General features: G+C 40.0%; 1 protein-coding gene across 4 annotated transcripts in view; it reads right to left on the reverse strand.

The window, feature by feature from the left end:
* Positions 1-213: 213 nt before the first annotated feature.
* ZFPM2 (zinc finger protein, FOG family member 2) overlaps positions 214-12972 on the reverse strand; it is a 484892-nt gene continuing 472133 nt past the window's right edge. For all 4 annotated transcript variants that reach the window (XM_074986765.1, XM_074986763.1, XM_074986762.1 and 1 more), the window contains 3 exons: positions 12461-12667; positions 9558-9782; positions 214-3681 (listed from right to left, as the gene is read on the reverse strand). In XM_074986765.1, the coding sequence (XP_074842866.1) occupies positions 1190-3681; positions 9558-9782; positions 12461-12667 (2924 nt within the window). In that variant the 3' untranslated portion in view covers positions 214-1189. The remainder of the gene's footprint in view (positions 3682-9557; positions 9783-12460; positions 12668-12972) is intronic.

A 12972-nucleotide genomic window follows, 5' to 3' on the forward strand; every position in this document is an offset into this window, starting at 1 on the left:
TTGGTTCCAGTTCAAGAACCATCATGCACATAATAGGCCTCAACCTGTTCATTCTCACCTTTTAAATTGTTTGGAGAGATATTTACTTCTTGTACAGAGTAAATGATATTACCCTTTCCCTAAATGCCCCACTTAATTTTTTTGGTTTCTACACCCTTTGCAAACAAAACAAAAAACAAAACAAAACAAACAATTACTGCCAAACATCTCCAATGATCTGGAATTTTATTCCATCCATATACATGCATAGTAACAACATTTGTTGAGAAATTGTTTCTATCAGAAGTAGAACATTATCTTTGTGATCACCAGTTGCAGTATTGCTACTCTTATATTTAAATACATCTTATATATGAATTAGATTCATACTTGCAGCATTAAGTTTAGGGTTTCATTTTAGACTGTGCCTTTCAAAAGATAAAACTGATTGATATGACTTCATTACGTACAATACTGCTTCCAGTAATTTTGTTCATTCTTTATAAAGTATTGCATTTAACAGCAAAATTTTAAAAACTGAGACAGAGATGCATCAGCGAAAGAAAAGACAAGTACTTTACAAGGAAAAAATTGCCATCTTCATTTAACGTACGTTTCAGATTAAGAAAGTGGACAGAAACATACTGCTACATACAAATGCAAAGCCTAATGACTAAAGTACTGTATCTGCTAAAATATAAAGTGCAAACTGAGCCCAATAGTTCAAAAAATTGAATTTTTAAGGCGAACTTTATAGCATAGTTGAAACTTTTTTGCAAGTTATATTTTAGCATATACATATATCTGCAACAGCATAGAAGAAAAAAATCAGGATACACAAGTGCTTTTGAAGCTATTTCTAAAATGCTTTTCTGTATTGTTTGTGACTATATTCTTTAAAATCTACTTTACAGTGCAAACCATATGTGCTACACAATAACTATACAATAACATTACAGATGACTTTAATATAAAGTTTTTAAATAAAAAATAACATAACTACAGCTATGAATACTGCTGGTAAAATAAATTAATATTTTTGAAAATGGCACCAATAATACACTTTACTAATGGACTGTAATGAAATTACACCTTGAAGTCTTCAACTCAGCAATAATGAATTATCTGATTGTCCAGATGTAATTCAAACAGCTTTCCTTAGACTGTATGGAACAATATACTAAACACAGGTACCAAAGGTTTCACTGTTTCATTTGACATGTTCTGCGGCATGTGACGAGCAATAAAACTTCTTGTGAGTTATAAAGTTTGAAAGGTTGTTGAACTGGATGTCACAGAGTCGGCAATATTTCCCACTGGTTGGGGCCTGGGTAGAACCATTCACACCTTTTGCTATACTAGACAACTGTTCCTCAGCTGTAGGAATTCCTGGAGAGACATTTTCATTTGCAGCTAAAGGATTCTCAGAGATCCAAGAGGGAGATTTGTGCCCATCTTCATGTTGCGGATTCTGGGAAATGTTCTCTTGCTGTTGATTTATTGCAGGTCTTTCCTCCTGTTTTAGTCCACCATTAACTATTACCATGCCTCTGTTTTTTGGCAATAATGGAAGAGACTCTTTCTTCTGCACAGCACACCCATTTGAAGGTATCTGGCCTTTAAGAGATTCACCTTCTGTGTTTGTGCTTTGATCTAAATCAGTGTTATGAATGACAAGAGAACCAGAAATGTAATCACTTGGCTTTATTCCATAATATGGAGAAAGCTGATCTGCTCCTTTAGCTTTTTTTATTGCTCCAGGGTAAAGGCATTGTGGAAGAAACAAATGTTTGTTTTCTTCTTTTGTAGCAATAAGCTGGGCTGCTTCACTAAAGACTTTAAGTCCTTGAAGAGTAGCTAAGTGGGTAGAAAACAAGTTTCCATTGGGAGAAGACTGTTTCGAGTTTCCATTTTTCTCACATTTGATTATGCTTCTTTCATAACTGATATCAGGGCTGTTTCGTTCACTTTCTGGGTTTGGAAACACTTTGCTCTCAAGCTGTCCCATGTCACTACGCTGATGTGCAGTGACAGGGCAAAAATTTTGCTTATGAGCCAGGTAGTTCTCTACCTTGTTAAAACTGATCTTGCAAACTGTGCACTCATGGTAGTCCAGCAGCCTTTTTGGAGAGGTGGATGTCCTGTCTGACTGTGATAAACATTTTTTGCTGAGATCTATGGGTACATCCATCTCCAAGCAAGAAATTGTGGAGTGTGGAGTGTCACACTTTGAAACTGGAATACATTTGCTAATGGACAGTGAAGTTTCTAAATGCTTTGAGACTATTCCTGGAAAGATATCACAGCGTGGATGGTAACATTCTCCAAGACTTTCTGTTGATTCTTGAGTGGATGTGCAAGGGTTGCCAAGATTAGCTACTTCAAGAAACCGCTGCTGAACTAGCTGTGGCCTTTGCTCCTGCTCTGGTAGGCACATCTCATACATCTTCCTTCGTTTACGTGTACGCATTGTTCTCTGCATAGCAGGCACTTTGCTGGAAGCAGATCTCTTCAGTGGAGGATCATGGCGTGTGGCACAATAATATTGTTTGTGGACCATGTAAGTTTCATGTCTGCTGAAAGTAATATTGCAAGCTTCACATGTGGTTTTGCTGGGATCACTTTCTCCTTCTACTAAAGGAGCATTGGGGTTCTTCACATCAGCAGGTTTTCCATTCATTTTCTCATCATTATTGGTTGCAACCGAAAGCTTCTTAGCCTGTGCAGAAAATTCTTTTTCATGACCCTTACTGTTTGGCCCAATCAAATCTAAGACAGTGGAGGAGTTGATGCAAGATGTCTGAAGAAGCTGATTATCTGCATCTGAAGTATGGGGAGTAGTATTCAGAATGTTTAAAGAACTTTGGCCGTTGTTGGGACTCACAGCCTCAGGCATTTTTTCAGAAATGCTGGAAAAATCTGGTGACTTTGCCATCTGCTGCCACCGGCTGCTGCAGTAATGTTTTTTATGTACCAGGTAGTTGTCCAAATTGTTGAATGTTATGTTACATTCAAAACAGGTAGCCCCTTTTGGCATCAATGGACTGTAGATTACAGGAGGATAGCTGCTGCTGCCATGCCTCAGTCTCCGGTGGACAAGTTCAGACATTTTCGCTAAGATCTCTGAAGCTTGAGGAACCACTGTGATGTCCTGGGGAAAAGCAAATTGAGAGAGAAAAGGTCCCATAGGAAAAGAAGGGCCAATATTTGGCTGAACTGGGGATGAGGCAAGTCTTGGGCTAGATGGTTCAGATTTTATTTTAGTGTATGAAAAGCTTTGTTTATTTGTCACAGGCTGTGTTTCTGGCCTCTGGACTGGAAGGAAAAGTGGAGTCTTTTTTTCACATTTGTCAAGCTCAGTGTCCGAACTTGCATCCTTAGTCTGCATGGTCTTTTGGCTCAGAGGAACTTCGTTCCTGTTCAGAAGGTCTGTTGCTGGCTGTAAAGCTTCCTCAGTACCACCTGGAGAGTGCTCAATGTCATTTTCTCTCTGCAGCTTGTTGCCAGAGACATGTAGCTCTTGGTGCTGCAGTAGCTCCCTCTGAGTCTGGAAGCCAAAATGGCAGTGATTGCATCTGAAGGCAGCTTGAGTGAGATGTGAAAACAGGTGCTGATGAAAGTTAATTACTGAGTCTGCTGTGTAGTTACAAACTGTGCATTTCAGACTAGCACCAGGTGGGAGAAATTCTTCCATTTTCACTCCTATGGACAAGATAAACAACACACAACAAGTTAGGGTAAGCACTTTCCCTTCATGAAGAATACCAGGAAGAGCAATCACAAAGAGAATATAAATATCAGGAGAAGAACTCATGTTCCTCTGATGAAAATGTTTCCCATGTGTTCATCCCTATTGATCAGTCAGGTAATGTATGAATCAAATCAAATGTGTTTTAACCAATTACTCGAGGAGGTTCCCAGAGTAATCAACTGTGACTACATATGCCATGAACTGGCTCATTTTCCATATTGAGTTCAGCATGGGTTTGCCATTTCAGATACGAAGCAATGAGCTTCCCATTAATAATAACAGGTGAGAGTAGGGAAAAGATCAGTGGAACAGCTCCAGCTACTCAGGAGTATGGATTCAGTTTCAGAAATAGTAATTTCCACTTGGAGAAAACCTGGTGTTCCCAATACATCAATCAGCTCTGAGGTCTGATGGTCCATACCTGGATATTCAATAGGGCTGTGGGAAATCAAAAGGTTCAGGAGTATGTTTACTTTTCTCTGTTCACAGAAGCACATCTAGGCAATAGTGATCAATTGTCCTGAAACTGAGATGGGTCCTATAAAGAGCATTGAATCAGAGGCGGAGTTGCATGCAGCACATTGCCAATGACCTCCATTACTGATGGCCAGCACCTGCTTGGGCGATGGGTTGCCTATGCGGGAAAGAAGATCCAGGGCTCTGGATTGGGAATTTAGCAGGAGAGCTGAGAGACTAAGGAAGGAGGACAGCTAGAATAGGAGGAAAAAGGTCATAGAAGGAAGTATTTCTTTTAGCCCTGCACTATCTAAATTTAAAGGCCACATGCAGTTATTGCAGGTATGGAATAATGCTCCAATTTCAGAATGGAAATTTTTGGTAAATTCCATGGCAAAGGTGTGAGAAAGGTCACAGAAAGTTCATCAAATAGTGCAGTTTTTGCTACATCAGCATGTACAAAAGGAGGAGGAGGTTGTGCAAAGGTTAGGTCCAGGAGAGGTGAAGAGTGAGCCCACACCACACTCATCCATAGTGGCAGCTGTTGCCCTGCTAGTCTGAGCCTGGCTCTCCAATCTGGGTGTTGTGACCTGGTCCATGAGGTTGTGAAGCTACTCTCGTTTTGCCCATCCCTCTGTCTGTGAACAGAGACAGACAGGTGGATAGGACAAATCCAAGTGGAGGTGTGATCTCACATACCACTCAGTTTGCAGGCAAAGCCAGTCAGTTTGGAGACCTAAACAAATAAGTTTTTTACAGTCATTTCACAGCCACCATGACAAAATGCCAGCCATGGGAATAAGACATACTTTTCTTACATATGAACTTACCACAGCTCTTCCTATCAAGAGCAGTGAAAAAACAGAAGCAATTCAAACTCTGCCCACAATCTCTGCAGAGAATGAGAATGTATTTCAGAGTGTATGCAAGCAGTAAATGCTTGCAAGGCCAGAGTTCTCCGCTGGAAGAACAATAAAGACCTTTATTGCCTAAAGAGGAGTCCATGGCTTTTATGAGTTTAATGAAGAAACATTTGGAGGGAAAACTATCTGTGGTTGATTCAGATTTAAAATATCATGTGTACTTGCACTTGCACGTGGTCGGTTAAACTAGGTCTACTCCTGGACTGTGACACTGGAGCAGTGCAAAGCACTGTGTCATGATGAGACTTTAGCTCAAGCTGCGTTAACTCATTCTTTGAGACCTTGAGCTGGTCAAAGTGCCCTGTGGCCATTACATGTGGGGCTCGTTCAGGATATGAACTGCAGTGGGCCTTAAAAGTTCGGGATGACCTGCCCATGGAAGTGTGTAACTCATTGGTTAGTGGGTGTTCTATGTCCACCTCTGAGCTGGTTCACAGAGGATGTAGGTCTGTTATAACACTCAGCTAGAACCTAGTTCTTTAGAACAATCTATAGAGACTTATAGTTTTTCCTGTGTAGTCCCTGGTTCAGCTCCTGATATCTGCCAATGTGGCATCTGTCACACAGGCTGATGTGGCCACCATTAAACATTCAGAAGAAATTTACACAGATTTTGCAACATTATATTTAGAACCTGTTCTGAAACAGGAACAGTATGTAACACTGAGATTATCCCTCATTGCTTTCAAAATGAACAACAGTGCAGTATCTAATTTCTATCTCACTAGAGATAGGTAGAAGGCACCTTGCTTTACTGTCTGATTAATGGGGTCCTCTTAAGCCTCCGTCACATGTGAGTAACTATTACTTATGTGAATAGTCTCACTGAGTTGAAAAGGAAGGCCTTGACCTTTATCAGAGACCTAAACAAATTATTTAGGCCAAAATAATTTTTCTAGTCCAGTGTTTCTCAAACTGTGTAACGTGAACACTGGTGTTCCATGCAATGTGACTAGGTGTTCTGTAAAAGAAATTCCTTCTAAAATATTAAATAAGAAATTATGTGTTTATCAAAATAGTATGGTATTTCAGTAATATTTAGATTGTGTTCTCTGGCCAGATTAGTTTAGGAAATGCTGCTCTAGTCTATCCATAATTTCTCTCACACAAATAAAAATGTTCTTATAGCATTTGAATTAATGTAGCATAAGGCAATATATTTCTAAATAATCTTTGTGGAGAATATGAACTTCCATTGATTTAAGGGTAATAAAAATAATGTGCACTAACAACAGCATTACCAGCATGGTAAACATTGCTTAGTTCTGCATTCAAAAGTCAGGCAGTTTGCAAATCTTTTAACTGTGTCCTGTCATATTTAATCAGTATGAGACAGTCCTTAATTACAAGATCACATATTAATTCTCAGTTAATACAATATAATACAGTACATTTATTTCTTTAAGCCTAAAAAACACTTTGTAAACATGTATTTTTATCCTTCTACACTTACACTAATTTCTGTGTCATGAAAAAAATGCCAGGTGTTTTATTACCTTAGGGCTAAACCCATAAAGGGACTTAGGTGCCTAACTTACACTTTCGTTTCCTAAGTCCGCATTTAGATCCCCACAAGCACTGCTCAGCTGCTGCCTAATCCTGAGCACATTCGTTTCTACTCCATAAAAATTACTTAAATGTTTACCGGCATAGTGACTGGAACTTGGATCTCCCGGATGCATGACCAAAGCACTGGCTTATTGAATCATTCTCTCTGGCTTAATGAATATTTAAGCATTTTAATAAAGGTGGAACAGCTCTAGCAGGAGAGAATGATTGTTGCCTGTCACAAAATGACCAACAACATGAGACTCAGGGCACTCTCTGCTCCAGAATATGGATTCAGCCCTGGGTCTCCTACATCTCAGGCAAGTACCCTAATTGCTCAACTGTTGGGTACCAGGAGACCACTATCTCCTACCATTTTTTTTTCCAAGAAAGGGATGACTTGACTTAGTTGCTTAAATCTTGTGACTGCTGAATACTCCCACCTTCCAAATTTAGGCTCATAAATCCCACCCCAGTCAGGAATTCCTACTGGCTAGTTTAGGCAGTTCCCCACTTACTGAAATGCATTTGATAGGTACCTAACTCCTCTCATGAATTACACAAGGAGCCCAGGCTTCCAACTCAGAGCAGTGTATTCCATTGGGCTCATGACGCCTAAACATTAAGCATTGCTGAAGCTAAGTCCCCTTCATTCATTTAGTCTCAGATTTGTCATATGAACTTTCCTTTCATAATATGCATTTTCATCATTTTCTTATCCATGCACTACACATGAACTTTTCAAGTAGCAGCACATTCTGGGAAAGAGCAGATACATATTGCACATTTTCCCTTTTACACTGCACTGTTAGCCTGGAAATGTAATATGCTATGGTTTACCAGGTATTTTCATATAAATGACTTTCAAGGACATATATAAAGTACTACACACAACTACAAGGTTACAGATAATTCCAAAAATCTTATTTTGAAATAACACAACTACACACAAAATACATTTCGAAATAGCACCCAGCTATTTTGAAACAGCATTTCTGGACACATGCCTATTTTGAAATAGTGCCATTAAACGCCATCATGGGATATTTCAAAATAGTACTAATCCAGGTTTTAATAGCACCTAGTTCAAAATAGCTATTTCAAAATTGCCATTATTCCTCTTGCAATGAGGTTTACTGATTTCAAAATAACAAACCTGCTAATTAAATTATATTTCGAAATAGCGTGTGTGTAGTGTCAACACTAGCAAAGCTGTTTTGAAATAACTCAATAGTGTTGACATGCCCCATGATACTAAAATGCAAAATGTAATTATATTATAATGTAATTTTTGAAAAATGGGATGCAATGATGCAATTAAAGACAGTAATTTCAATGTATGTACACAATTGGCAAAGGTATGCCTGCAAATTGCATAAGTTCCATCAGTGGAACTCTTTGGCCTTTAATAGATCTGCCAGAGAGAGAGAGAGAGAGAGAGAGAGAGAGACTTTGTGCTGGAAACCTTGGATGGCATCAAGTTGTGAGGATACATTGGTCTGAGGCTCTCAAACGTGAAAGTTTAAAATATACATAATCCCACCATAACTCCCACTCACTCCTTGAGGTCCACAGAGAATTCTGGAGACCCTTGCCTCTTACCAGGCATACATTAGTACACATTTCACTATACAGACAAGTAAACTTCTTGGGGTTGACAGCACAACCTTTCTCATCTGCACACTTTGTATGCTTAGAGGAATCCTAACTGTGGAACGTTCTCAGCATTCACAACTTGTGATTTCTCAATAATCTGAGCAAATCAAAGCTAAATTTAAACAGAACACTTCAAGATACTTTATAATGGGTCTAATTTTATGCCAAATCGCAGCTCTCTCATGAACAGGAAGTAATATTTCTATTTTATAATAAAGGAAACTGAATTCTGAGGCTGAGATATGATACAAGACTACAGTGGGAGTCACTGTTAGATCTAGAATAACTTAGGAGTTTCTAGTGCACACCCTATAACTAAATACTAACCTTCTGAAGGGACAAAGCCCGTGGTTCTGGATCTATTTTTGGAGTGAGGGTGCTGAGTTGCACCCCTCCACACACTTTGGACCTGTTCAGATCAGTTTGATAAGTCTTCCCCGTTGGATGGTTGGACACCACTGATTCAAATGGGTTTCAGTTTGTTCAGGAGAGCAGACAACTCTCACTGCCTCAGGCTTGGCCCACAGCTGGGGTCAGCTGTAGAGCCCTGGAAGGCTGTGGAACCCTGTGGCTGGCAGGACCCCGAGGGCCAACTGTGTAAGTGGAAGGGCAGGTGGGTGGTGGGACTCCTGGGAGAGCCAGAGCAGTCCATGGCAGGGCTACAGAGACACTTTGGAGGAGCCAGGGGAGCCTGCAGTAGGGTCAGCAGGAATCTGGAGGTGTGTGCGGGAGGTGGGATGGTGGATCCCCAGAAGGGTGGGCAGGACTCCAAGGATGGAGGCAATGGAGCCTGCAGCAAGGCCACTGAGACACTGGGAGAGCTGCCCAGAGGCCAGGATGTGGGGCTTCTGGAGCTGGCAGAAGACAGAAGATGAGTGCAAACCTAGAAATGCTGCAGCAGCCCTGCCTTCCTCCTTCCTGCACCTGTGGACAAAGCTTTACACCTTTGTTTAAACATCTGAGTGCCTTTAAGTCATTAAATGACCAACAGTTTGGATTTATGTAAGTGCACAAGGAGGTCAGATAAATGCAGTATTGGTAGATTAAATAGGTCCCAAAGACAAACAGATTACATATGAGCAGTACATGGGCTATATAATATAGTCCAGAAATGCCTGACTTTAATATCTACTTCCAGTTCTTGATTGCATTGCTTACATTTAGAGGCTTATTGAAGAAGATAAGACTTATAGGGTAATGTTTAAGGACTAGTTAAATCTACAGTGGGGATACATTGCACTTACCACTGTGAGAATTTAGGTGCATTTCCAGAGCTCTTGCATTAGAAAAACTTTTGGTGCACTGCGGAAAGGGACAAATACTGGATATCTGATGAGCATTATCTTCATTCTCCTCTGAGAGCTGAGACCCTTCTCTTTGCCTCCCACTGCAGTAGTACATGAGATGAGCCTGCAAATTCCGCTCACTCCGATACCAAATGCCACATGATTTGCAAGGGAATATATCCTCTACAAGCAAATATAACCAGATGCAGGTCAGTCACAGCACATTCAGCATAAATAAGTCACATGATAGGCTCATGTCCTTTAAAATTTCCAAAGAAACAGCTTAGCTTACTTAATAAAATGTTGGCAAGGCAGCCACAGGTTTCATACAATGTCATTTTCGAGAATAAAGTAAAACATTTGTATGTCTGTTTTACATGCCAATGTGCATTAAATAAAATAACCAATTAATAAAAAAACCCCATGGAAGTAAGTTTTTTAGGACACCAACATTTTTAAGTGAAATACAGTTCATAGTTTGTTTCAGCTGTATTAACGCACCATGCAAATATCTAACAATAGACATTCTCCAATCACTTGGTCCCTGATCCTGCAAAGTTTTATATGTGTGCTTAATTTAGGCATGTACATACCTTTTTGCAGAACCAGGGCCTTGCATGGTTTAAACTAAGACTGGATGTTTTTCCAAAACTGTGCTGTAGTTCCACCATGAGTTATTGCGATCTAGGCAGGTATCACTGAGTACAGCTGTTGTTGCATCGATAGTCAGGTGGAACATAATGGTCTCTTTGGGGCCTAAAATCTCATAATGCATTTATTACTCGAACCAACAAGCTTGTGCTTCCTTTGTTCCTTGGGTTCTTGTTACAATTTGAAATATGCTATGACCAGTTATTGTTGGCTGATCCTTAATATTCCACTTTTCAGTATGCAAAAAAAGAGTTTCTAGGAGCTGTGATTTTATAATTAGTCAATACCCATCATCCCAATGGAATGTAAAACACATAACATACAGCGCCACGGAAGATGAATATGGGAATCTTTATGTTTACAAGTAGAAGATAGGTCCTTTGTTTTTATCATCCTGTGAGAAAGAACCCCACTCCTGGAATTCTCTTTAGCTTTCTCAGGAGGAAGAAAGACCTAACTATTTCTGGTGAACACAGAACCTATTGAAATGCTGGTCTCACAAGAGTTAGCGGCAAAATACCCACTAATTTCAGTGGAGCCAAGGTTTCACCCAAGATAATTTAAATCTGAGTTTCTGCCAAGATTTTCATAAGTGACTAGTGATTTTGTATGGCTCAATTTTGGCGTATGACCAGAGGCACCCTAAAGTGGTCTCATTTTAAACAGGTGACTCCTCCGCTCAGTCTAAACATCCAATTCACCTAAGACATAACTTCTCAAAATCGAGTAATCTGAAATCACTAGATATTTCAGAAAAATTTAGGCCTTACACGAGGGGTTCTCAAACTTAATTGCACTGTGATCCCCTTTAGACTATAAAAATTACTACATGACCCTGGATAGGGTGGTGAGGGACTGAAGCCTCAGCCAGCCCAAACCCCCAGTGGAGGGGGGCAAAGATAAAGTGCACGGACTTCAACAACAGGCAAGGGCCCTCTAATCTGAGTGCTTTTTGAAGATGGGTTTTACTGTCGAAAGAGCTGCATCTACACTGCTTTTCTTCTTTCTGTACCTCATTTCCATTTTCAATTTCCCTCGTTTGCATGCCTCTTTTGAAAGAGGAATGCAAGTGTAGACACAGCCTTAGATATTTCTGATCAAAACAAAACAGTTGAGTATTTCCCATTTACCTTAAGGTAGGCAGAGCTCCAGCTCCCATTCCTCCCAATTAGCTAAGTTCCTTGACCTGACTACATCTCCTATAATGCATGTATAGTCATGTGGTTACCATGATGCACCACATAAAGGAAATGAACAATGACAGAGGTCATTTGCTATGGAGCTCCACTCACAAGAGAATATGGATACTGGACCTACAACTGCTATAAGGCAATGTAACAGAAATAAATGCAGTTCAATTTTTTAACTCTTCTGAAACAAAAAAAATTAGATCAATTCAAGTGACATATTGTGATACTGCTTAAAGTAATCTAAATCAAAATATGTCACCACACATGAACTTTTCATCTACAATTGGTCAGGGTAAGCCACTGGTGGACAGCTAGACAGGTTATTTACTTTGCATTCACAGGTATGGCTGCCTGCAGCTCTCAGGGGCTGCAATCCAATACGAGCTATGGGAATTGGTATGGGCTGCAGGGACCTTCTGGTTATCACTTCCTGTAGCTCCCATTGGCCAGGAATGGCAAACAGCAGCCAATGGGAGCTGCAGGCAGCCATATCTATGCATACAAGGTAAACAACCTGTCTGGCGGCCAACCAGTAGCTTACCCTGACAAACCATATGTAGCTCTTGAGCTGCAAGTTGCCCACCACAGCTTTAATGTCAATGGGCTTAAGCATCCTTCTTCAATACAAATTATTTCACAAACTGGAGCTAATGTAAAGACAATTCCTGGCAATGACTTCTGTTGCATTTTGAAGCAGTCTCAAAAGAGGAGGTATAGAAGCTATTTATATTGCTTGAGAAATGGAAACTAGTCTGGATAAATATTAAAATGCATTGTAAGGACCCAGCCTTCACTCACTAAAAGAGGGTGGGCCAGGGTGACCTAACAGGTCTTTATATCTCTAATTTTTATGATTTTCTAATTCTGCCAACTGCACAAATAGGTTTACAGGAGCTGCTGTCTGAGCAAGGGCCAAACATTATTGTGTACAGCCACCACCCCAGGTTTCTGCATCGAAAAAAGGAAATGTAACAAAAAACAGAAGAAAACAAAAGCTATGGTACAATATTATCCACTTACTGTTGACAATAGCTGTAGGCAAAATGGATGCCATAGCAGCTTGCTGAGGGAGCAGTTGTATTGAGTCCAGCAGACGTGCAGGATACATCCCTTCTGTAAGAGTCGTCTGACTGGCAGCTTGTAGCCTTGAGTCAAAATCCACAACAAAGGCAATTAGCTCTTCACCCTCAGAGATGGTTTTGGTAGTGGTGCACCACAGCTGGCCCCCTACATGAAAAATAAAATCAGAAAGATTTAATTGGAAACATACATCTCCAGCTGAACTCCAAACAAAGGTGCTGTGTCTTTATACTCCTTTTCTAAGTGGGATGGATTACATCTCCAGGTAACTCACATTAAAGTTCTATTGCTAGCTGTGAAAGAATTTTCAAAATATTGTTAAGGAAGCCATGACAAAAATATATTCATATACTCTACAATAAATTTAACTTAAGTATGATCACCCTAATTCATCCTTTTTGTCTCCTAAAACAGGCATTACCAGAACTCAGATACAAGCAAAACTATTGTAA

This window comes from Carettochelys insculpta, chromosome 2 (assembly GCF_033958435.1).
Source record: "Carettochelys insculpta isolate YL-2023 chromosome 2, ASM3395843v1, whole genome shotgun sequence".
Taxonomy (NCBI): Eukaryota; Metazoa; Chordata; order Testudines; family Carettochelyidae; genus Carettochelys; species Carettochelys insculpta.